The sequence below is a fragment of the Carcharhinus amblyrhynchos genome, chromosome 4 (genome assembly GCF_965287045.1).
Source record: "Carcharhinus amblyrhynchos chromosome 4, sCarAmb.v2.hapA, whole genome shotgun sequence".
Lineage (NCBI taxonomy): Eukaryota > Metazoa > Chordata > Chondrichthyes > Carcharhiniformes > Carcharhinidae > Carcharhinus > Carcharhinus amblyrhynchos.
The window spans coordinates 117,753,040-117,780,435 of record NC_137327.1 but is presented as its reverse complement, the minus strand read 5'-3'; the positions used below and the strand labels follow the sequence as shown (position 1 = coordinate 117,780,435).

The 27,396-nt window shown below is 43.3% G+C and overlaps 1 protein-coding gene across 4 annotated transcripts in view; it reads left to right on the top strand.

The window, feature by feature from the left end:
- The first annotated feature begins 4,978 nt into the window (after nt 1–4,978).
- Nucleotides 4,979–27,396, top strand: part of mcf2a (MCF.2 cell line derived transforming sequence a) — a 163,817-nt gene continuing 141,399 nt past the window's right edge. For 3 of the 4 annotated variants that reach the window (XM_080187799.1, XM_080187798.1, XM_080187796.1), the window contains exon 1: nt 4,979–5,451. In XM_080187799.1, coding sequence (XP_080043925.1) covers nt 5,355–5,451 — 97 coding nt within the window. In that variant the 5' untranslated portion in view covers nt 4,979–5,354. The remainder of the gene's footprint in view (nt 5,452–27,396) is intronic. The other variant, XM_080187797.1, reaches the window with a different exon arrangement.

Sequence of the window (27,396 nt, the reverse complement as noted above, 5' to 3'; positions counted from 1 at the left end):
CCTTTTGTATCTGAGAAAAGAGAAATGATGTGGAAGCTTTTCGTTTTGTGGTCATTAGAACAGATACAAGAATGCCAAATTTCAAAGGGAACATCAAATGGATGTACTGCATTTGAAAAGGGTGTTAATTAGTTAGCAAGTCAACTGATTGTTCAAGGCATTTCCATGGAGAATGCATCAGGGAGCCATTGTTTTCTCAAGCTTTTATTCAATGCTGTTCTTCCTGCCGACAGAACAGGTCCCTGTGTATGAATATATGTAGCTGCTAGCAAGGGTAACTGAGGTGCATTGTGAGTTTGACTGACTCTCTTAAATTGGTTGTCTGTGTAATTCTTAGCATGCTTTGGATTATTCAGCGGGTGCTGTCCAATTGCAGAAACGGAACCTAACGTTAGACATTATGGTGGGTTTTTCCCAAAAACATTTTAAGTGTCAAATTTGCATAAAAACTGGAGTAAATCCCACTTTTTTTCATCCAGAGTTTCGAAAATGGATCTCCCACATCTGTGCCATGTAGTATGCACCAGTGTGAATATCATTAAAAATCTGGGGAGTGGAGCCTATTCCTATTGGAGAGGCTAGCAGCATAGCGCTGAGTGGGCAATTGCTCGTGTACCGATCTGTCAGAATGGAGATCGGCGCATACAAAATGACCTGCACTTCCAGCCTCCTGATCACCGGCCAGCTCAATCACTGGCCACCAGAGCAACCCCAGTGTCCCACTTCCACCTCGATCTTTTCTCCTCTTCCCATTCCTTCCCACCCCCACCCCTCGCTTCCCCTGTGCCAACCAACCAACCCAATCACTGGCCGTCCTCAGTCACCAAGCCTAAAGTGCAAAGTGGCAGCAGGACCACAACCCAAAGATCGCCCCTTATAGGCCCTGCCCCATTGGTACTGCCTGATGCCTGCTGGGCAATGCCAAGGGATCAGGCTGGCACTGTCAAGCTGGCAATGCGCAGGAGGCACCCCCTAACTCCCCACCTGTGGGTTTCCCTTCACTCCAGCAGGAATGGGCCACCAGCTTCCTACAAGTGGGCAGCTGTTGTAAAACCAGCTGTTGTGAAATACTCCTGGTGGATTGAGGAAAGACGCTAGAGGATTTGAAGATTTCAGTCCTGGGCTGCAAGTCCTAATTTACATAATTTATACAGTTCTGTGCCAGAAATCAGCCTACAGGCTGGGGATATCATCCCTATATTCTGAGTTTTACAACAATAGTCTGGCTTATTATGGTCAGTACTGTCTACTGAGAACGGCTGAAGGGACTGTAATTTGATAAGATCCAGAAGTCATTGGGATGTACAGCCTAGGTCCCTGAGTTGCACCAGCACTGAAATAACTTAGTTGAATGGTAGGCAGAATGCTTTTTTGCAAGAAAGCAGCAAATATTCATGGATGGGGACTTGGGGAATTAATAGTCCCCTGGTGTATTCTCTGTGACAGCACCTTAGTAGGTCAATTTGCCAACCAATCTGCATCCATTTCTCATGCAGCATGAAAATTGTTTCATCCTTTGAAATTCAACATTCTTGAATCTGTCCTGATGAATGCAAGACAAAAAGCTTTGACAGCATTTTTACTTAGCAATATTCAAGTTCTATACACCAAGCTACACTGTCTTTTCAACATAGCGGTTAGTAACAAATCCAGTTCATGATTATGTAATTGCACAATACATTGAATAAAAGCGCATAGTATGATATTTGGATGGAGGGGCATTTATTTTGCATCTTCATTTGCACAGTGAACTGGCTTTGAACATGATATAGAAAGAGCACATAATAAGCAAACACTTATTTTCACCTTAGGTCATTTCAGAATTGAAAATAATTTGCTGTTCCTATTGCATGCTAAAGCTTAAGTTGGAAATAAGTTTGAACGTCATTTAGCCTTAGTCTATTTGAGCATGTTTACATTAGGTAGTCATGCACTCATTGTTTTATTCATCTGATTCATATTTACCCCTTCACCTAAAAACAGGTAAATGCACTGACAGCATTTGGGTAATTCTGACAATGCTTTGATTCTGTAAAGTTAGATGGTGGTCTTCATGTTGAGACAAGCCATAATACCACTAACACAAGCAAAACCAAAAATCCACCCTTAGTTTATGTTCAAAATATGCTATTGTGTGAATTGCAGCTTAAGGAGTACATTTTGTCCATTCAATCCACTGACATTGGGTCACTGCTAGATTTTCAACTAAAATTACCTATTATAAGACCATTTCACTGTTTTAATAATCTTTAAATAGTCATTGATTCAGTTTTAAGTTTTTGTCACAGCTGCCACCAGCCTCTTATCAAGTGTTTCATATTCTAAACTCTCAAATTTCTTTCAACTTCCCCCTTTGCTTTTATTATCCTCATTATTTTTACTTGTAAGTGAGCATTATTCTTGCTGTCAAAAATCTTCCATATTCTTGAAATCATCCTGGTCCTTTTGTTTGACAAACAATTATAGCTTTTTCACTGGAACCTTTTTCATAGCTCTACTAATTTCTGGTGATATGGGGTGATGGTGCAATTGTATTTTCACTAAACTAGTAATCCAGAGCCCCAAACTAATGCTCTGGGGACCTGGGTTCAAACCCTACCACAGCAGCTGATGAACCTGAAATTAACAAGTGTACAAATGACCATGAAATTATTGTTGATTGTCAGGGCTAGTAGTGTCCTTTGGGGAAGGAAATCTGCTGGTCTGGCCTACATGTGATCTCAGATCCACAACACTGTACAATCGTTAAATGATCTCTGAAATGTCCTAGCAAGCCACTCGGATCAAACTTAAGAATGAAACTATACAGACCCAGGCACCAAAATGACAATGGTAAACTCAGCCATACGTTGACCCAGCAAAGTCATCCTAACGTCTAGAGAACTGTCTCACAGACTAGTCAAACAACAAACTGACATGGTTATTCACTCAAAATTATACTACAGATAATATCCCAGACACCACCATCATATCCCTGGATTTGACCTGTCTCACAGGCAGGACAGGTGCAATAGAGTTGGTGACAAAATGGGAGTTGATCTGGGGAATCTTCTGAAGTCCAGTGGCACCAGGTCAAACCTGAGCAAGGAATTTGCTGATTATTGCATAACATCCCCCCCCATACCTGATAAATCAGTACTCCACCATATTGAGCACTGAGTGGCAAGAATGTAGATTATACTCTGGCTGAGGGACATCAATGCCCATCATCAAGAACAGCTCAATAATACCACTACTGACTGAGCTGGTGGTGAGAACGAAGACAGGAAAATGTACTTTACCTTTCCCTCAACAACTTGCCTGTCGCAGATGCAATGGTTGCGAACAATAATGTTAGGAGTTACCACCAAATGGTGCTTGTGGAGTCAAAATCCTGCCTTTATATTGAGGATTACCTTCTAGCGTGTTTGTGGCAAAACCACTATGCTAAATGGGATTAATTTCCAGCAACTCAAGACTGGGCTACCATGAAGCATTGTGGGCCATCAGCAGAATTGTACTCAACCACAATCTGTAACCTCATGGCCCAGCATATCCACTACTCTACCATTATCACCAAGTCAGGGAATCAACTCTGGTTCAGTGAAGAGTTCAGGAGGGCAGGCCAGGAGCCACACCAGGCATACTAAAAATGAGGTATCAGCTTGGGGACGCTACAACAGGAATGCTTGCAGGCCAAATAGAGGAAGCAACAAGTGATGGACATCCTCAGCAATCTCACACCCAATGGATCAGATCTTAGCTCTGCAGTCCTGCCACATCCAGCTGTGAATGGAGGTGGACAATTAAGCAACTCACTGGAGAAGGTTCCACAAATATCCCCACTTTCATTGATGGAGGAGCTCTGCACATCAGTACAAAAGATAAGACTGAAGCGTTTGCAACAACCTTCAGCCAGAAGTAATGAGCGGATGATCCATCTCCGCCTACTCCGGAGGTCCCTAGCAATACAGATATCAGTCTTCAGCTAATTCGATTTACTCCATGTGATATCAAAAAAATGATAGATGGCACAGAATACTGCAGAGGCTGTGGGCTCTGACAATATCCCAGCAATAGTACTGTAGACTTGTGTCCCAGGACTTGCCGTTCCCCTAGCCAAGCATTGTGGAAAATAGCCCAATATGTTTTCTACAAAAAGGACAAGTCCAACTCCACCAATTACCACTCCATCAGTCTACATTAAATCATCAGAAAAATGATGGAAGGGGTCTTCCAAAGTGCTATCAAGCACCACTTAGCAATAACCTGCTCAGTGATGCCTGGTTGGGTTTCACCAGGATCCCTCGACTCCTGGCCTCATTGCAGCCTTAGTGCAAACATGGACTGAACGCCAGCAAGGAGGTGACGGTGACTGAGTTTAACACCAAGACAACATTTGACCAAGTATATTATGAAGGAATTGATGGGAATGGAGGAGGGGTTGGCAACACTTGTATCCTTCCTACTGTGTCGACCAGAACTGCACATAGTACTCCAGCTGTGACCTAACTAGCATTTTATAAAGCTAAAATAAAGTGGAGTTTTTGAATGCAAACGGATGCCAAACTGAAACCTAGGTGTGAGCCCACACAAAGTTACTAATTCACTTCGTGGACCTCCAGAAAGAAACTCTAGCGCACGGTCAGGATTTATTACTTTAGTACCTGATATATTAGTTGCCGTGTATCCGAACTCCGTAGAACATTTTGTAAATATTTAACATGACTGGAAGGGATTTTCTCCGAATAAACCATATGGTAAATTACACCGTAAAAATTAATTGTCTCAATATTGGTCATAAGTGTACAAATGAAAATAAACATAGTTGTTGACAATGACTCTGAACACTTTTTTGTCTGTCAACCTGGCATTTGATCAGAGCTGATAATATTACATTAATAGAAGGGAGGGGCGGACTATATCCGGCACCAAACAAAACACGGGGTGTCACAATACTCTACGGGAAAGCTCATTCGCAGGAGGTGTAACGAGCGGACGAGTTTAGCTGAGGGGAAGGGATTAATAATCGCGTTCAGTGGGTAGCGTCGGGAGTGTGAGAGACTGCGGTTCTGTTCTGGGATAAGCGGGCTGTCTCTTTCCATCCATCAAATCTTTTCTCGCCAACATGGCAAACATGGGTATGTAGAAAAGCTGGCTGAGAATTTACTGGATTGACTGCTAATTGTCGTGGTAACTGCTGGCAGTATTTGAAATTGAGCTCCGTTTTGTGATGAAGGAGGGTAGTTTTAAAAATAAATGCGCCTGGCAGGCTAGTTGATGAGAGTTGAGCCGGAGAACTCTTGTGAAGGACAGGACCAGGACAGAACAGCACAGGGAAGATTCCCCGGGCTGGAGGCAAAACCTGTTAGGACATGACAGCTGTGGAAAAGCTCAAAATCTCCGAGGCTGAAATGAGCAGCTACTACTGCCTGTGCAATGCGTGTTTGCAGCTGGAATCCACCGTGAAAAGTAGGTGCCAAAAGTTTTGTCTCTGTCTGTATTTGGTTGCCAGTGTTCCCCGTGTTATAAAAGCCTGGGCAACATTAACTTTGTGAGGTTATAACAATATTACACAGCATGGTTACTTTGTGTTGGAACATCATCTGGCTTAAAAATAAACGATTCATTGTATATTTTCGAATGTGACAAGTCTGCTGGTGAATGGGTTCTCGCTGAATAACCCCATTTTGCAATTTTATAATCTGTATCTTTCAAAGCACAAAACTCGCGCGGATCTGCAATAAAATTCATCAGCTTTTCTCTAACATTGAATTACTGCTCCGGAATTCCCAAACTGGAGTCTATATATTGCTCACTGGGCTGCAATTTTACAAGGTTTGACAATGCAGCACAGATCTGGTGACATCCACACAGCAATTCCACATAATTTCTGCCTTTTCCGGGTTTACGCAGGTCATGCGCTCCTCAATCCTGACCTAGTACCACCCCCGGCCACAGAGAACACTTTGTAGACTCTCATTGATTTTTCTGTCAACCTCTTGATCCTTCTGAGAGGGAACCTATCGCTTGCATGAATCAGCAATTTACTGCAGGAGCGGGGAACCGCTTTAAACCAGGATTTCTAATCCAGTGAACCTGTCTTCACCATTCAGAGCCGGGGAGGCAGTTCTGCTTCACAATGTAGATTCTGCCTCATCTGAAACTGCAGTGGGGAGTGTGACTCGCCCAAAGAGGTAGACTTATTGCACCTCCCCATCGCCCCCCCTCAAACCCCGTTTCAATCCAGAGTCAGTTCAGGCACCTACATGCAACTTGCTCTCTTGCATGAAGCTGGAATTGAAGATTCTGACCTTGTAGTGCAGATGTATTAAAAAAATTAAATAGGAGCAGGAGGAAGCCGTTCGAGCCTCCTTCGACATTCATTATGATCATGGCTGATTTTATTTATTGTTGCCACATGTATTAGCATACAGTGAAAAGTAATGTTTCTTGTGTGCTATACAGACAAAGCATACCGTTCATCGAGAAGGAAAGGAGAGGGTGCAGAATGTAGCGTTAGAGTCATAGCTAGGGCGTAGAGAAAGATCAACTTAATACGAGGTAGGTCCATTCAAAAGTCTGATGGCAGCAGGGAAGAAGCTGTTCTTGAGTCAGTTGGTACGTGACCTCAAAATTCTGTATCTTGTACTTTGTATCCCATACTCCATCTCGTTGTTGTTTGAGATCCAGCCCACTACGGTGGTGTCAACAGCAAACTTGAAAATGGAGTTGGAAGAAAGTGGAAGAGAGCATGTTCAGGGTGAATGGGGTCCTCAAGAATATTGATTCCGAGGCAGTGTGAAATGTAGATGGAGTCAATGGATGGGAGGCTGGTTTGCATGATGGATTGAGCTACATTCACAATCGTTTGTAGTTTCTTGTCTTGAGCAGCCATACCAAGCTGTGATACATCCAGAAAGGATGCTTTCTATGGTGCAATTGTAAAAGTTGACTTTACCTGACGAAGGACCAGCACTCAAAGCATGTGATTTCAAATAAACCTGTTGGACCATAACCTGGTATTGTGTGACCTCTCATCTTGTCCACCCCAGCCCAACACCAGCATCTCCACATCATGTACAAATTAGTGAAGGTCGTAGTTGACATGCCAAATTTCCTTTGCCTCCTGAGAATGTAGAAGTATTGGTGGGCTTTCTTAACTATAGCATCAGTGTGGAGGAACCAGAACAGGTTATTGGTGATCTAGACACCTAGAACTTGAAACTTTTTGACCATTTCCACTTCGTCCCCATTGATTATAGACAGGGGCCTGTCCTCCACTACGCTTCCTGAATTCGATGATTATCTCCTTCATTTTGTTGACACTGGAGGAGAGATTATTGTTGCCGCACCACTCACCAGATACTCCTTCTCTTTCCTGTACTCTGCCTCACCATTGTTTGTGATCCGACCCACAATGGTGGTGTCACCAGCAAGCGCGAAAGTGGAGTTGGAGGGGAACTTGGCCACACAGTGATAGGTGTATGAGGAGTATAGTAAGGGGCTGAGAACACTGATCATCTGACTAGCCTGATCCCACCTTCCACCCCCACACCCCCATATCCTCCCCTTCACCCCAAGTGCTATATCTAACTGCTTCTTGAAAACTTTCCATGTTTCGGCCTTGTATAAATTTGGCATCATTCACACAGCTATAGGACATCCCAGAGTGCTTTTGAAGTGCAGTCACTGTTGTAACTTAGGCAACACTGCAATGTATCTTACAGTGCAAACTCCCACGAGCAAAGTGACCAGATTATCTGTCCAGTGATGTTGCCTAAGAAATAAATATTGAATAAATATCCTGCTATTCTTTGAAATAGTGCCATGGGATCAGAGGACAAATGGAGCCTCGGCTTAATGTCTAATTTGAAAAGTAGCATCTCTGACAGTGCAGCACTCCTTCAGTACTGTCACTGGAGTGTCAGCGAAGAATTTGTGCTTGAGATTCTAGAATGGGTTTGAACACACCACGTTCATGTCTCAAGTGAGAGTACTTCCCACTGAACCACAGCTAACACTTGGAGAGTTAACGATATATGGATCAGAGTTTTAGCAATGCACCAATCAAAGCAGTTGGCAATACCCCAACCGGAAGTGTAACATTGAAGAAACAGATGGCTTTAATTTATTCACACAGATGACTGTCAAAGCCAAGAAATCACTTTCAAATTTTTAGCTCTTCTGAAAATCTCCTGGTCCCTGCCAGTAATGATACTTTTGTTCCTACGTACACACAAACTCAGCAAATTAACCTCCCAATTCACCCTGAGCACAAAAAGCCAATTGCATTGAATCTCCCAAGCCCAATTCTGATTTAGGTCAGGGCATTGAAAGGGGGAGGAGCAACAGGGCCAGGGAATACATAATGAACAGTAGGCTGCCAGGAATAACAGAGGGATTTTGGGATGCATACTCAAGATCTCTGAAGGCAGCAGGACAGGTAGATACGACGGTTAAGAAGACATATGGGTTAAAACATAAAACAGTACAGTTCAGGAACAGGCCCTTCAGCCCATGATGTTGTCCCACCCATGCCGCCAAGTTAACCTGATCTGCCTCCCTTGCTCCATATCCATCTATTCCTTGCATATTCATGTGCTTACCTAAAATCTCTTAAATACCCCTATTGTATACTTGCACCACCACCCCAGGCACCCACCGCTCTGTGTAAAAAAAACCTTGCCGCTTGCATTTCCTTTGAACTTTTCCCCTTTCACCATAAGTGCATGCTCCCTAGTATTAGACATTTCAACTCTGAGAAAAAGATTCTGACTTACAACCCTATCTCCTTAAGTCATCCAGGCTCTCAACCTTGGCTCTATTCTCTCTCTGCTGAGACTTTCCAGCTTTTTCTGTTTTTGTCACCACCACCCCCGTCCCCCTGGCCCCCGGTCTTCTTTGTCCCAAGGAAAATAACCCCAACCTATCCAATCTCTCCTCACAGCTACACTTTTCTAGCCCCGGCAACATGCTTGTAAATTTCCTCTGCGTTCTCTCCATAACTGGAAAATCTTTCCTATGATTGTTGTATGGAACCAGCCAGACTGCTGCAGCTGAGGTCTAATTTTTAAAAATACTTTTATTGAAAATTTTCCAATTTACCAAATAATGCAACAAACTACCACCCTTCTCCCCCCCTCCCCCAATGCAGTACAACACAGAATAATCATCACTCCACACATACACAAAAGACTGACAAAAATCATAATAATTTGTTCAGATTATCAATTACAATTCATTATAATTGGTGCCTCCCTTCGCACAGATAATGGAAGGATATACAAAGCGAGAGTGATATCAGAGTGACAGAATAAAGCCATGAGCACGTGGCACAATGCTGCACACCTTCATGCTCAGGATAACAAGGACTGAGTGAACAGCTTGAAGGAGCCCCTGTGAGGTCAAGTGCAACTAATCGGAGTCTAAAATAATGTCCCAAAACCTTCAAACAGTGAAGGGCTATCACAGAAAGAGGGGACAATCAGGATACAAACCCAAGACATTGCTTGACAATGTACAGTCTCTCACACAGGCAGCATGGTGGCAGAGACCCTAATGTGGAGATGCCAGCATTGGACTGGGGTAGGCACCATAAACAGTCTCTCAACACCAAGTTAAAGTCCAACAGATTTATTTGGTAGCACTACCTTTCAGAGTGACTCACCTGATGAAGAAGCAGTGCTCCGAAAGCTCATGTTACCAAATAAACCTGTTGGACTTTAACCTGGTGTTGTGAGGCTATTTCCAGGGACCCTGCATTGATTCCTGGCTTGGGTCACTGTCTGTGTGGAATCTGCACATGCTCCCTGTGTCGGCATGGGTTTCCTCTGGATGCTCCGGTTTCCTGTTTCATTCTGAAAGATGTGCTGGTTAGGTGCATTGACCCGAACAGGCACTGGATTGTGGTGACTAGGGGAATTTCACAGTAACTTCATTGCAGCATTAATGTAAACTTACTCGTGATTATTAAATACACTTTAATGGTAGCAGAGGTACACAGCCTCATGGAAGAGACTAGGAATAACAAGTCAGAGCTTAGATCAGTACCCCGCTGATTCAGATAACAAATGGAAACCTCAGAGAGAGAGAGAGAGAGGAACACCAGGTTAAGACCATAGACATGAGATGTGGTTTGACAACGTAGACTCTCACATGCAGGATATCAGGAACAGAGCCTCAGAGGAGAAATGCTGATAATGCAAGCCCCTTTATCTAGGTTCGCCCTTAGGCCCTGCAGACTGCAGGATACAACTCCCTGAGGAACCAAATCTTTATCAAGGAGAGATGTCCACAAGTCCCCAAAAGGGAGCACCTTGGAGGAGGACAACTAACTGCCTCATATGATAGCTTCTCCACAGGATCTGGAATGGATAGTTGAAGTAGATACTGTCCTAATCTATGCAGCCAAAATAAGGCCGCTCAACTAAACCACACTGCGAACAAGGGCCCACCTGGGCTGGCTGTGAGCACATTGATCAAATGACGATTTTCTGGACTTTGCTTGGCTCCCCTTCACTCCGCGTAACTGTGATCTTCCAGGAACATTGCACAGAAAATACAATCCAGGATTAGATAATAATGGATCATGCGTATGGATTAAAAAGGAATAAAAGATGAGTAACGCCAGAGCTCACGAAAACGGAGCTGTTCCTGTGAGTACATCAGCTGACTCCAATCTTTTTTTTTACTCATTCATGGGATGTATGCATCACTGGCTGAACCAGCAATTGTTGCCTGTCCCTAATTACCCTTGAACTGAATGGTTTGCTAGGCTGTATTTAGGAGTCAACCACATTGCTGAGGCTCTGGAGTCACATGTAGGCCAGACTGCGTAAGGGCTACAGATTTCCTTCCCTCTGGTTTCATGGTCATCAGTAGACTTTTTAATTCTACCATCCGCTGTGGTGGGATTCAAATCTGGGTCTCTAGATTGCTAGTCCAAAGACAATACCATTGTCTTCCCTGGTGTTTTGTAAAGGTTTAACATAACTTCCTTGCTTTTTATATTGTATTCCTTAATTAGTTAAAACCAAGGATGTGCTTTTTTAACAACTCTCTCATCTCGTCCCACTACCTTCAACATTAGGATATACACACCACCAATGCTCTCTGTTCCTGTACCCCTTCATGGTGGCACAGCGGCAGGGACCTGGGTTCGACTCTCAGCTTGGGTCATTCTGTGTGGAGTTTGCATGTTCTTCCCATATCTGTGTAGGTTACCTCCGGGTGCTCCATTTCCACAGTAACTTCATTGTCATTTTAATGTAAGCCTATTCGTGACACTAATAAATAAACTTTAAAAACTTCAGTTTACATTGCCTCAGCTCATTCTTCCCACTAAGATGCAGCAAATTACATTGCTCTGTATTTAAATTTAATCTCCCATATGTCTGCCCTTTTAATTTGCCCATGTCCTGCTGAAGTCTGTTGTTGCTGACCCTTGGGGAACACTGTTGTATACTTCCCACTATAACAACGATTCATCACTTTCCTCACTTTTCTGTCCCTCAGCCAGTTTTGTGACCATAGTGTGCTGCCTTTTAATCCCATGAGCTCTAATTTTGCTAACAAGCCTGTTCATGTGGTATTGTGGGCAATATAAATTGCTTTATCTCTGGCTACAGATTAATGAACTTGATTTGGAGCGTTGTTCTGTTTGGATGCAAAACTTAGACCTCATGGAAAGAGAAGACCAACATTTTGAAATGTTGATTTGGATGAGAATGGAATACCATGAATTGTTTCGGTCCCAACTGAAATATTGTGTACATTTATGTCCTCTTATGTAAGGAAAGATACACTGGCATTGGAAGCAGTCAGGAGAAGATTTGCTATGTTGATCCTGGGTATGGACGGATTTTGTTATGGGGAGAGGTTGAGTGGATTGGGCCTGTACTTATTGGAGTTGTTCAGAAAGAGAGGGGACCTCATTGAGACATATCGGATTCTCATGGAGGTAGATGCTGAGAGGTTCTTTCCTCTGGGATCAGAGGGCATAATCTCAGAGTAAGGGGCCACCCAGTTAAGATAGAGAAGAGGAATTTCTTATTTCAGCGGGGAGTGAATCTGTGGAATTCTTGACCGCAGACAGCTGCAAAAATTGGATGGTTAAGTATGTTCAAGACTGAGAGATTTTTAATCAGTAAATGGTTATGATGTGGAGCTGCCAGTGTTGGACTGAGGTAGGCACAGTAAGAAATCTCTCATCACCAGGTTAAAGTCCAGCAGGTTTATTTGTTAGCACGAGCTTTCGGTGTGTTTCTCCTTCAGTGCTCCGAAAGCTCATGCTACCAAATAAACCTGTTGGACTTTAACCTGATATTGTAAGACTTCTTACTGGGAGGGGAAAAGCAGAGTTGAAGATTTTCGCCTCAGGTCAGTCGTCATCTCATTGAATGGGGAGCAGACTTGATGGGCTGAATGGCCTACTTCTGTTCCCACGTCAAAGGGTCTTAAGATCAGTTTGACAGAAAAGTAACCAAATGAAGAAATGCTGAAGAGAGTGAGTGAACTGTCACAACCCAATGAGAGGGAGTAGATGGGTGAATGACCCCTCATTTACTGCAACAGATCGTTTTGTTTTGGATAAGTATATTTTTGCCAATTCAGTGTGCACTTAACTATTTACATGCTGTGATCATAAGAGAAATAATCAAAGAGTTCGTGTTACTCTGCTGAAACAGACCAAAATATAAATAATAACAATGCATCCGACTTCTGAATACACACACAACTCGGAATTTACAAACACAAATACATGTTACAGAGTAGAGGAGGAAAGATATGGCCAAATTATAGTCCATATGAAATAAAATAAGTTCATTGGCTGTGTCTTGGAGTACCTGCTAGCTGCAGAGTGAATCTGACTCTCAAAGAATCCCTGCAGTGCAGAAGGAGGCCATTTGGCCCATTGAGCCTGCACCAACCACAATCCCACCCTTGCCTTATCCCCATACTCTCATGCATTTATCCTAGCTAGTCTCCCTGACACTAGGGTGCAATTTACCATGCCAATCCACCTAACCCCCACATCTTTGGAGTGTGGGAGGAAGTTGGAGCACCCAGAGGAAACCCATGCAGATATATGGAGAATGTGCAGACTCTGCACAGATTGTGACCCAAGCTGGGAATCAAAACTGAATTCCTGGCACTGAGGCAGCAGTGCTAACCACCGTGTCATCCCTGTCTTGGAATTTCTGAGTGAATCTGACTGTCTTGCTTCCAGTGCTGAAGTGGTTGAAAGTGGTTGCTGATTTTTCTCTCTTCCTGGAGGCGCTATGTAGAGTTGAATTCTTTCTTTAAGAAATTCTGTCCACTGAAGAATAGAGACGCAGAATCCAAGATTGTTTGAGAGGGAGAAGTAGGAGCTTTACATAACTCTGCTGCTAGTTTGAGTCTGCTCAGAAGCCTTGTGCTAATACCATATAAAAGAACTGGCTGCTCATGTCACCTCTGTCCAGTAATTCAAACATATCAGTAGATTCCAGTTAATACTCGATTAACTCGTCTGGAGAGCTATCTTAAATCAAGGTCTTTTATCCAAGCAATTACCCTTTCAATGTTTTGTCTTTGGCTATTGAAAACCGTGTAAGCAATTTTCATAATTGACTTGTCAATAAAGGGTAACGATAAAGTCACCATAGTCCCAGATGATTATTAACTGCATAGACTCCTCCCTTTGAGGAGGAGATCTGACTGATGGTATTTAACCTGAGGATCACCAGACCTCAGATGAGGGGCAAGGTTGAGAAGGCAGGCCTTCATGAATCTTTGGTAAATTGGCAGTTCACCAAAGATCCTTAGTCATTATTTTCTGAACACAAGACCATTTCCATCTCAAAGGACCAGGACAGCAGATACATGGGAACACCACAACCTACAAATTCCCTACCAAGTCATTCACCACCCTGAGTTGGAAATATATTGGCTGTTCCTTCACTGTTGTTGGGCCAAAATCCTGGAATTCCCTCCCTAACGGTATTGTGAGTCAACCCACAGCATGTGGACTGCAACATTTCAAGAAGGCAGCTCACCAACACCCTCTCGAGGGCAACTAGAGATGGGCAATAAATGCTGGCCAGCCAGCGATGCCCATGTCCCACAAATTAATATAAAAATCCCACAGCCGATACAGGAATTGAACCTTCATTGTTGGCATCGCATCACAAACTAGCTGTCCAGCCAACTGAGCTATAGTGACCCCACAGAAGGAAGATCTTTCACAGTCCACAGGGGAGGGGCGGGAGGGTAGATGGGTGGTGGGGTTGTTGACTTTGGTGACTTTTCCTCTACATAGAGTTGAAATTTGGGATATATACAGTGATGTAAATTTAATGTTGGCTTCTTGAGGTAGGTTGAAATCACCTTTAATCTTCAAAAAATCTGTCTCCTTAAAAATCCAAATCTTGATTCCAGCCAGTTAATTAAAAAATTATATATTTACACCAGAAGTCTGTGCAGGAAAAAGATACAAAAATCAGAGGACATGTTCCAACTTGACTGAAGAACAGCTTCTTCCTTGCTGCCATAAGACTTTTCAATGGATCTACCTTGCACTAAGTTGATCTTTCTCTACACCCCAGCTATGACTGTAACACTGCATTCTACGCCCTTTTCTTTCCTTCTCTATGTATGGTATGCTCTGTATAGTGCACAAGAAACAATACTTTTCACTGCATAATAATACATGTGACAATAATAAATCAAATCAATGATAGCACCCCCTACCTCTGGGCCACAAGCTCAAATTTTACTCCAGGACTTGAGGACCTTGGAAGTTGGGTTCTTCATGTGGTCAGGCAAGTTGGTTATCAACCTGGAAATCTTTCCAATGTGCCTGATGATAGCTGGTAAGAGTGGGCGAGTTTCCTGGTCAGCCGTTCTGGAGAAGACAATGGCAAACCGCTGCAATACTTTGCCAAGTGTAATTATGGACCAATCCAATGGATGTCCACAGTTGCCAATGTCTCTTTGGACAATGGCACCTGAAGGAGGAGGAGAATAGAAGCGCATTGTCATAAAAGAACATGGAAATTTGCTGAATATAATTAGGAACGGACACCTTAAGGGGAAACGGACTAATTAGAAATGTTATGAAGGGGAGATTTCAGGGATAAAGAGGAAAAGGAGAAAAGAGGAATCATAGAACTATAGAAGAATCATACAAGTGCAGAAGAAGGCCATTTGCCCATCTTGTTTGCATTGATTCAGCATTTTATCCAGGCCAAACAGCACGTCCAATCCCCATAACCCTAATCTACCTAACCTACCCATCTTTGGACTGTGGGCGGAAACTGGAGCATCCGGAAGAATCTTAATGCTGGAAGGTAGTTATTGGCAAATGAAAATGCTGCATAGGTTAGAGAGATATAGGAAGGCGATTACGAGCGTAGAATCTGCCTTGAAGCAGAACACAGATGTTGATGATCATGACAGATTAACACTGAGATGTATTATTGTTTCCGAGTGTTTTGAGAATGACTTTTGAGAGTAAAATCCATCTTGAACAAAATCACCTGGGTTTTTCACTTCTCCATTCTCATTACATTCATTTCTCTGAAGGACAACGTGGATTTATTTATATTCTGCCTTTTACAACCTGAAGCTGTTTCAATGCACTTTACAGCCAGTGAAGTATTTTTGAAGTGTTATAGGATGTCTAACGTGAGCCAAATCGAGCGCAGCGAGGTCTCCTAAGCAGCAATGCAATAATGATCTGATAATTTGCTTTTTATTACTGATTGAGACATGAATGTTAGCGCTGAACACCAGGGAAATCTCCCCTGCTCCTCACCAACTAATAATGTGGAATTGCCCCAAAGTCTGCTTCAATTTAAGGATGGCATGGTGGTATAGTGCCTCATGTCACCAGGGACCCGGGTTCGATTCCAGCCTCAGGTGACTGTCTGTGTGGCGTCATTATGTTCTCCCTATGTCTGCGTGGGTTTCCTCCCACACACCAAAGGTGTGCGGGTTAGGTGTCTTAGCCATGCTAAATTGCCCCTTCGTGCCAGGGGATTAGCAGGGTAAATATGTAGGGTTTCAGGGATAGAGCTTGGGTGAGATTGTTGTTAGTGAAAACTTGATGAGCCAAATGGCCTTTCTGCACTGTAGGAATTCTATGATTTCTATGAATCCTGCTCCATGGATGTATTAAAATGGGGGCTAGGCCATCAAGAGAGCACGTCAGGAAGTAAAACAAGATTAAGCAGTGCTGCAACTGGGAAAACTGTAGCAGCCAGGGGCGAGCAAGGAGGAGGGCAGGAGCTGGACAGGGAAATATATGAACAATGCTGAAACAGATGGTGAAGCCTGGAGCAGGAGATAAATTGGGTGGATCATTGTTTGTTGAGTTGGGTGCGTGTCATAGCTGAGAAATTTGAGGAAAGCAAATGAAAAGCAATGACTGAAACAGAATGACGTGCAAGGGTCTAATGTTCGATGGTGGACTTTGTGTCTGCTTTGTGATATATAGAACATAGAAACTATACAGCACAGAAGAGGTCCATACTGACCAAGTTGTATGTGGGGACAGAAAGAGCTATTCTGCCTGATCCCTGAAAGGAGCACATAAAAATGCTACTTAAGTGTGTTGAGGGTTTCTCCCGAGGCACAGTAGCTCAATTGTTCGCACTGCTGCCTCAAAATTGCAGGGACCTGCGTTTAATTCCAGCCTCGGGTCACTGTCTGTGTGGAATTTGCACCTTCTCCCTGTGTCTCTGTGGGTTTCCTCTGAGTGTTCCAGCTTCCTCTCACAATCCAAAGAGGTGTGGGTTAGGTTGACTGGTTATGCTAAATTGACCCTAGTGCCACGAGGGTTAGCAGGGTAAATATGCATGGTTATGGGAATAGAGCCTGGGTGGGATTGTGGTCAGTGCAGAATTGATGGGCTGATTGGCCTCCTTCTGCACTCTAGGGATTCCATGATTCTATGACTATTCTGTCAAGCTAGGAGCTCCAATGCCTAAAAAGTATTTCTCCTTGAATCTTCTCTAATCCATGTTTTGTTTTATTCATTTGTGGGTCATGGACGTCACTGGCTGGCCAACATTTATCATCCATCCCCAGTTGCTCTTGGAGGATAGATCAGAGTGAATCACATTGCTGTGGCTCTGGAGTCACACATTGGCCAGATCAGGTAAGGACGGCAGATTTCCTTCCCCAAAGGACGTTAGTGAACCAGATGGTTTTTTCTGATAATCAGCAATGGTCATCATTAGATTCAAATTCCACTATTTGCTATGGTGGTATTCGAACCCAGTCTTCAGAACATTAGCTGAATTTCTGGATTAATAGTCTAGCAATAATTAGGCCATTGTCTCCCTTGATTCCCTTGGCAGGTGGTGACAGGAAAATTCTGCCCACAGTATTTGTCTAATTTATGCCCCATTTTCTTATTGCCCATTTATAATGTTTTCATTCTCTGCATGTAGTAGGTCCACATTTGTCTTTGTTTTCCTGTTTTTGCATATCACAGAAGCTTTACAGCCTGTTTATTGCTTGTTGTCATATTCTATTTTCTCTTTCTTTATCAGTGTTTTTACAGAATTCAGAAATGCACCTGATCCAAAAATGCACATAATCCTTGGGTTTCCAGCTAACTCTCCCGGGCTCTGATGCATCACATTGCCTGCAGCTCAGCCTCCTGCTCAATAATTCTGAACCTAACCTCCCCCAGCTGTGTTTAATCAATTAATTATTTTACTGATTTAAATTTCAGTTAATGTCTCTGGTCCTCCCTGTGTTTATATTCTTATTATTTCAATAAAAGCTCTATTTAGTCCAACTGAATTCCCCTAGTTATAAATAGGAAATATTCCCCAGGCAATGCAATAAACTTTACTATCACTAGTAAACCTTACTATTACTAGTAAAACCTGTGAATTATTAAAATTACCTGACTTTTGGAAAAATAAATGAGATAGGCACTCCCTAACCAATCAACTACCTGTTCCTCTGTGAAGTGACATTTTGATTGGTTAATTGTAGTAAGCTCATTTCCCGGCAATGTGTGTTCTTCCCTCTGCAGCAAATCATAGAATAAGACAGCACTGAAGGAGGCCAATCAGCTTCTGCATGGGTCATGCATGCATCAGCTCTTTGTAGGATCTACCCACTCTCTCCCTCTGGCCCTGTAAACCTCTCTCTCTCGTGACTTTTCCAGTTGCTGCTTCAATCAACTTCCTTTCAGCAGCACATTCTAGCTTGCCTTATCAACAAAAAACTCCTCATGTTGCTCTGCTTCCTTGGCCAGCAGGGCCAGGTAGTGGTGATTTCACTGAACTATGCACAGATTCAAATCTCACCATGACAGCAGGTGGAATTTAAATTCAATTAATAACATTTTGGAATAGAAAGAGAGTTTCAGGAATAGTCGCCATGAAACTACCATTGACTGTTATAAAAACCTATCTGATTCACTTTAGGGAAGGAAATTTGTCAGCTTTACCTGGTCTGGTCTACATGTGACTCTTGGGGAATTATGAGATGGATATTCAACCATGGGAGCAGGGCTGGAGAGGGCTTGGCGAGGTATTACTGGTGAATGTGAGAGGGCTGGCATTAATCAGTGTGAGGGCGTCTATGAAGGTGGGGATGAGTAAAGTAAAATTTATTTACTAGTCACAAATAAGGCTTACATTAACACTGCAATGAAGTTACTGTGAAATTCCCCTAGTTGCCACAGTGCAGCACCTCTTCGGGTCAATGCACCTAACTAGCACATCTCCCAGAAAGTGGGAGGAAACCAGAGCACCAGGAGGAAACTCCACACAGACATGGGGAGAACGTGCAAACTTCACACAGACAGTGACCCAAGCCAGGAATCAAACTTGGGTGCCTGACACTGTGAGGCAGCAGTGCTAACCACTGTGCTGCTGTGTGGATGAGGAGGCATTGTGGGTGTGGGAGTGAGGATTTTGATTTGATTTGTCACATGTATTTACATAGCGTGAAAAGTGTCGTTTCTGGTGCGATATACAGATAAAACATACTGTTCATAGAGAAGGAACCGAGAAAGTGCAGAATGTCGTGTTACCGTCATAGCTATGATGTAGTGAAAGATCAACTTAATGCAAAGTAGGTCCATTCAAAATCTGACAGTAGCAGGGAAGAAGCTGTTCTTGAGTCAATTGGTACATGACTTTTGTATCTTTTTTCCCACGGGAGAAGGTGGAAGAGAGAATGTCCTGAGTGTGTGGGGTCCTTAATTATGCTGGCTGCTTTGCCAAGGCAGTGGGACGTGTAGACAGAGTCAATGGATGGGAAACTGATGGTCTTGAGACAATAACAACATGTGAAGGAGTGATTAAAATCAGTTAAAACTTTCAAGTTGGCTTGTTGAGCCACGATGTGATCATCTGGTTTCTGGCTCCGTTCTATTCAAATCACTCAAATTCAAATCTCCCACAGTCTGTCCTAGAAATCAAGGACAAAAGACGTCTCTTCAGGGACACAGTTAAAATAAAATAACAAACTCCCGAAATAGTCTACAATGCATGCCTGCGGATAGAGGTAACACAGCCTGTTTTAGAATAATGTTGATCCAACTCCTTGAAAAAGCGTGGGGAGTGTCCCACTGTCAGGGGTACAAACCCCATTCATCTGACTCTGAAGTGTGGCCATTATCCAGTGAACCAGACATGATCGAAGTGACAGCAGCAAGTATTCTGAAGAAATAAACTGAGACTTGAATACAGCACTTGGCAGAAGTTTGATTTATTATCCTGATAATAACTAATATCACAGAATTGTTATCCTTCTCCGATAAGAGTCTGATTCTTTTTTGAAAGTTTCGATCGAATCTGCCTCCCCAAAACTCAGTAAAAAGTCTGACAACACTAGGTTTTAGTCCAACCTATTTATTTGATAATATTCTCACAAGCTTTCGAGGGGACAGCCTCTTCGTCAGGTGAATGGAGAGTTCTGGCCTCAGACAGAGCATATAAAGCACAGACAGTTTAGAGATTACTGATTAAAATGCGAATCCTTACACCTAACCTGCTGTTCAAGACCTGAAGTGGCTGACAATGTGAGTGGTAGGAGCACTGATCACAGTTTAAAGAGATGTGTATTGTCTCCAGACAGTACAGTAAGTGAGGTTTTGCAAACCCAGGCAAGTCACGGGGGTTACAGATAGTGCGACATGAACCCAAGATCCCTGTTGAGACCGTCCTCATGTGTGCGGAACTTGGCTATCAGTCTCTGCTCAGCGACTCTGCGCTGTCGTGTGTTGTGAAGGCCGCCTTGGAGAATGCTTACCCGAAGGTCAGAGGCAATACACATCTCTTTAAACTGTGATCAGTGCTCCTACCACTCACATTGTCAGCCACTTCAGGTCTTGAACAGCAGGTTAGGTGTAAGGATTCGCATTTTAATCAGTAATCTCTAAACTGTCTGTGCTTTATATGCTCTGTCTGAGGCCAGAACTCTCCATTCACCTGACGAAGAGGCTGTCCCCTCGAAAGCTTGTGAGAATATTATCAAATAAATAGGTTGGACTAAAACCTGGTGTTGTCAGACTTTTTACTGTGTTTACGCCAGTCCAACGCCGGCATACCCACATCATGTCCCCAAAACTCAGACAGAACATTCCAGATTATAACCTGCCTCCACCAGATTCTTGGGCAGAACATTCCAAATCCTGACTACCCACTGCAGGAACAAGTTTCGCCTCACTTTTTTGCTTCTTTTTTCCAATTACTTTAAATCTGCGCTCTCTCGCTCTTGATCTTTTTACGAATGGGAAGTTTCTCCCGATCTACTCTGTCCAAAAGTAAACCTCATGTTCACACCCTCTTGGTGATTACTGCTAGTTATTTATAATCCATTGATTCTACCTCAGTTTGTGCCCTGTTTAAATTTCTCCCACTGAGACCCATGTGTTCAGAAGGAGTTGGGAAGCCGACAGCAAGTAGGATTTTGAAACATTTATTTCTTGATGGAGCAGTTGTCTCTTGCTGCTAATTAATTTAAATCTCGGTGATAAATGTGAGTGAGAGACCAGCCTCAGCAGCGTGAAGCAGCAGGTCCAGCTGGCCGCAGTTGGCGGAATTATTGCTTCTGATTCCAAAAGGTCGTAGCTTCAAGTTTTGCTCCAGGATCTGACCATATGACTGTTTCCTGCCATTCCAATGTTGTCCGGAAGGAGAGCAGTATATTAGAAAAAGATCCGGACTGTCTGTTCAGGGTTGATGTCACAGCATTTGTAACATAAAGTTGCGCTGGTTAAATTTTCTTCCTTACTAATCTCTGGGATGGGAGGTATACCTGGCACTGTTGTCATTTATTTCCCCATCCGCAATTGCCCTTGAGAATCAGAGTTATTACGGTGCTGAAGAAGGCCATTCGGCCCATCGTGTCTACACCAGCTCTCCAAATGTGCATTGTGACTTAGTGCCCTTCCCTTTTTTTCCCCCATACCCCTGCACATTGTTTCCATTGAAGTAATTATCTAATACTTTGTTGAATGCCTCAATTGAACCTACCTCCACCACACTTCCAGGCTGTGCGTTCCAGACCCCAACCACTCACTGTGTGAAAAATTTTGTTTTTCTTGCGTCACAGTTGCTTCTTTTGCAAATCAGTAGAACTGTGAGCCCTCATTCTCAATCCTTTCACAAGCGGGAACAGTTTCTCCCAACTTACTCTGTCCAGCTCCCCTCATGATTCTGAACATTTCTATCAAACCTCCACTAAGCCACTTCCTCTCCAAGTATAGTCCCAACTTCTCCAACCCACCCTCATAACTGAAATTTCTCATTCCTGGAACCATTCTTGTAAACCACTTCTGCTCTCTCTCCAATATGTTCACATCCTTCCTACAGTGTGGTGCCCAGAACTGTACACAATATTCCAGCTGAGGTCTAACTAGTGTCTTGTATAAGTTCAGCATAACCTCCTTGCTCTTGTACTCTGTACCCCTGTTAATAAAACGTAGAATAATATATGCTCTATTAACTGGTCACTCCACCTGTCTTGCATCTTTAATGACCTAGGCACATATACAGTCTCTGCTCCTGCATCCAGTTAAGAATTTTACTCCTTATTTTATACTTTCCATGTTCTTCCTACCAAAATGCATTGCCTCACATTTCTCCACATCGACCCTCATCTGCCACCGATCTATCCACTTCACCTACTTGTCCATGTCCTTTCAAAGTTCTACATTGTCCTCCTCACAATTTATACGTTTTGTATTATCCATAAACTTTGAAATTGACACCTGCAAACAAAGATCTGGCTAATTAAAATATATCAAGCAAAGCAAGGGTCCCAGTGTCAAATCCCGGGGAGCACCACTACAAACCTTCCATCAGCCTGAAAAAATATCCATTGAGTGTTGCACTCTGCTTTCTATTGTTCAGCCAATTTTATATCCACATTGCCAGTGTCCCTTTTATTTCACTAGGTATAATTTTTCTCACAAGCCTGTTGTGTGGCACAAGATTGAATATCTTCTGAAAGTCCATGTACACCACATCAACAGCATTACCTTCAGCAACCCTTTCTGTTACCTCCTCAAAAACTCCAGGAACATGACAAACACAGTTTCCCCTTTAGAAATTCACGTTGGCTCTTCCCAATCAACCCACATTTCTTTATTTGAATATTAATTCTATCCCGAATAATCATTTCCAGAAGGCTCCCCACACTGAATTTTGGTTTGATTTATTATTGTCACATGTATTAACATACAGTGAAAAGTATTGTTTCTTGTGTGCTATACTGCCAAAGCATACCATTCATAGAGAAGGAAAGGAGAGAGTGCAGAATGTAGTGTTACAGTCGCAGCTAGGGTGTAGAGAAAGATCAACTTAATGCAAGGTAGGTCTATTCTAAAGTCTGATGGCAGCAGGAAAGAAGCTGTTCTTAAGTCAGTTGGTATGTAATACCAGACTTTTGTGTATTTTTCCTGACAGAAGGGAGTGGAAGACAGTATTTCTGGGGTGCATGGAGTCCTTGATTATGCTGGCTGCTTGCCCGAGGTGGTGGGAAGTGTAGATGGAGTCAATGGATGGGGGCTGGTTTGCATGATGGACTGGGCTAGGTTCACAACCCTTTGTAGTTTCTTAGTCAAAGCAGGAGTCATGCCAAGCTGTGATAACTCTGGAAGGGATGCTTGAAGTTAAATGATTGGTCTGTAATTGCTGGGCTATCCTTACAACCTTTATTGTGCAAGAGTGTAAAATTTGCAATTCTCCAGTTCTCTGGTGCTGCCACAAGCCTAGAGAAGACTGAGGATTATGGCCAGTGCCCTTACAATTTCCATTCTCACTTTGTAGACATTTTTAGATGTGTCTCGGGTAGTGGTAAGCCGCCTTCTTAGTCCGTTGCAGCAAATGTGGTACAGGTACAGCTATAGTGCTGCTAGTGAAGGCGGGTTTTGATCCAGCAACAGGGAAGGAATGTTGATTATTATTGCAGGTCAGGATGATGTGTAGCTTGGAGGGGATCTTGCGGATTCCCATGTGGTTGAGTGATCTCCTGTACCAGGGATGGAAACATAGAACACTACAGCACAAACAGGCCCTTCGGCCCACAAATTGCACCGATCATATCCATAGCTACCAGGCCTATCTATAACTCTCAATCCCATTAAATCCCACATACTCATCCAGAAGTCTCTTAAAAGACCCCAACAAGTTCGCCTCTACCACCACCGACAGCAGCCGATTCCACTCTCTCACCACCCTCTGAGTGAAAAACTCAACCCTGACATCTCCTCTGTACCTGCTCCCCAGCACCTTTAAACCTGTGTCCACTCATAGCGACCATTTCAGCCCTGGGAAATAGCCTCCGAGAACCCACCCTATCTATACCTCTCAACGTTTTATAAACCTCTATCAGGTCGCCTCTCAAGGGAGAAAAGACGTAGCTCCCTCAATCTATCTTCAAAAGGCATGCCTCCCAATCCAGGCAACATCCTTGTAAATCTCCTCTGCACCCTCTCAATGGCTTCCACATCCTTCCTGTAGTGAGGTGACCAGAACTGCGCACAGTACTCCAAGTGGGGTCTGACAAGGGCCCTCATGTTCTGTAGAAGTTACCTGTGGCTGGTGGTAGAGTTCTCAACCCTGAACCAGAAAGGTGATAGTCCAAATCCATGAAAACTGAACACAAAACCTTCCAGTGAAACACTGAGGAGGCGCTGCACTGTTGAAGGAGTTGTCTTTCAGATGAATGGAAACACTGTCTATTAAGAGATGGCCCCATGGTAATCTCAAATGTGGGTTCTAATTCCACTACAGCAACTGATGGGATTTAAAATTCAATTAATTAGCCCAGAATTAGAAAGTTATTCTCGTTAACAATGACCATGAAAACCATTGTTGATTGTTGGAAAAACCCATCTGGTTCATTAATGTTCTTTAGGGAAAGATTTACCCTACCTAGTCTGGCTGACATGTGACTCCAAACCCACAGCAATGTGGTTTGCCTCTGAAGTAGCTTAGCAAGCCACTCAATTCAAAGATGGCTGAGGATGGGCAACAAATGGTGGCCTTGTCCATGACGCCCCATGTCCCATGAATTTTTTTTTAAAAGATTGAGGGTTTTTAAGGTGCTGTTGAAAGTGAGTTGCTGCAGTGCAAGTTGTAGATCAGAGAAGTTCCTAACTGGTGTGCCACACAATAAAAAGTGATTCAACATTAATGTGAATAAACTGAATCTAATATTCGTTTCCAGCTCCATAGTTGGCATCTCCCAAGTTCTGCTGAACCTTGGGCCTCAGACACATGGGAGTGGGCCGTGGACTTTTTACGTTGGCAGTGGTCGTGGCCTAACGATGTAAGGAATTGGAACCGAGCAAACCGGTCCATTCCCAGCTCCATGATTAGGATTCTCAGCGTTAAACATTCTGAATCGCACATGTGCAGCCTTTCCTGGTGACAAGGACAGAGCAGATCCCGGGTTCTGTGGGAATTGGAGATATCGAACACAGAGTTGAAGATAAAGGCCCCATGTGCCTGCGCTAAAGGGCACAAAAGATGGGGAGAGACAGTTCCCAGTAAGGGAGGAAGACAGAGCCAGTGAAATTAAAAGGAGAAACTGGCCCCAATGTTGATATGCAAATGGTGGTAAGGCTTTTGTTATAAATGTTTTGACGTGTTTTCAGAAAGTTTGAGATATCAAAGGCTTTTGTGAGAGATCAGTTCTGTTTGAGAAAATAGATGGGATGCCACAAAGGTTTGTTTTACAGTTTAAAGGTGTGTTGTGACGTAAACAAGGTTGGGGACTTGTAGGTGGTGCATGCTGCTGACACTATTTTGGTGGTGGAGCCAGTGAATGTTTTGCGTGGCAGATCGGGCAATATTGTCTTGCAACCAGCAATGGCAACATCAATTGACTGTGGGATCTTGTTGTGTGCATGTTAGCTGCCACATTCACCTATAGAGCCTATATGCCTCACACAAAAGACAGAATCTCTGACAATGCAGCAATCCCACAGTACACTACATTGGGAGTGTCAGCCTAGGTTATGTACTTAATTAGGACTTGGACCCACAGCCTCTGACTCAGATACCAGGAATGCTATCCACGACTCTACATCTGGCACGTAAGCTGCCCTGCATTGGGTGAGTGTGATACGATACTAGGGCATGTTTGGAGAGGGGAGGTAGTGGGGGTTAAAATGTTAAAAGGGTGCTGCCCTTTGATGAAGAGATGCAGCAAGAATACAGAGTGATAAACCTGCAGCAACAATATCCATTTGGGCTGTGGGAATAGTTTTACAGTCTACTGCAGCAGTAAAATAAAACTATTGAATTCATGGAACACTGACTTCTAAATAAATCAAAGTGGAACACTCAATCTGATCCCAAGATCAGTTCCCACTGCATTCCCTGAAGGTCAGCAGTCACGGTTTTAAAACTGGCATTGCCATCATTCCATTCCATATATATGACATGCTTATTTTTGGAACTAATATTTGAATTAGGGTATGGATGTTTAATAGAAATAGGAAAGTAATAATATTATATTGGGATTTGCAACAGATGCCATTGCCCATACTGGACTTGAGCTGTTTCGTGAGTAGAGAGATATCATAGCTCCTGGTTTTTTTTTACCCTCCCTATATCTGGAATCTCCTGCAGTCCTACAAGCCTGCAGCTTTGACCAGTTGCACACCTCCAATTTCCATCCTCTTCAGCTTCCTAAACGCTAAACTCTCCCTAACCTTTCTACCCTCACTCTTCTTGAACTTGCTTTTGAAAACCCACCTCTCCTACTATTCCACTTGTCCTAATTTCATCTTCTGTGGCTTGGTGACAGTTTCTTTTCTGATTACACTGCTGTGGAGTTCTTTGGGATACTTTATTACAGTAAAACATTCATATTAATGCACATTTAAATAATAAATGATGGAGTACGCTCCACTTGCCTTGAAGAGTGCAGCGCCAACATCCCTCACAAAGCTCAACACCATCTAGGACAAAGCTTATGGCACCCAACCACTGCCTTAAATATCAATTTCCTCCACCACTGATGCAGCCATGTGTATCATCTACAAGATACACTGCAGCAACTCACCAAGGCTCCTATGACAGCACCTTCCAAATCCATGTCCTCCATCACCTAGAAGGACAAGGGCAGCAGATACATGGGAACACTACTACTTGCAAGTTCCAGTCCAAGGATGCAGAAGGGCTTTACGGTCAAATGAATGGTGGATGCAGTATAATGTAGATAAATGTGAGCTTAGCCACTTTGGTAGCAAAAACAGGAAGGCAAATTTGAGTGGGTGTAAATTAAGAATGAAATGTGGAGTGAGATCTGCCATCACTGAAGATAAACATGTAGGTGCAGCATGCATTATAGAAGGCAAATGGTCTGTTGGCCTTCAGCATGAAAGGATTCAAGCACAGTATCAGGGATGGCTTGCTGCAATTATACAGGGCCATAGTGAGGCCACACCCAGAGTAGTGTGTGCAGTTTTGGTCTCCTTATCTGAGGAAGGATGTTCTTGCTGGAGAGGGGATACAGAGACTGATTCCTGGGATGACGGGACTGATGTACAAGAAGAGATTGAGTTGGTTAGGATTGTATTCGCTGAAGTTAAATAAAGAAGGGAATTTCATAGAGACTTATAAAATTCTAACAGCCCTAGACAGGGTAGAGACAGGAAGGATGTTCTCGCTAGTGGGTATGCCCGCAACCAGGGGTCACAGTCAGAGGATATAGGATAGACTGTTTAGAACAGAGATGAAGAGAAGTTTCTTCACCCAGAGAGTGGTCAGCCCGCGGAATTCTCCACCACAGAAAGCAGTTAAGGCCAAACCATCGTAGGCAAAGTTTTCCCATCCCGCCCACCACTGGAATCGTAACGGATGGATGCAGACTATGCAAAGGTCCGTTGACCTCGGATGGGATTTTCTGGCCTCGCTCATCTCAAGGCCGGAAAAATCCCACCCT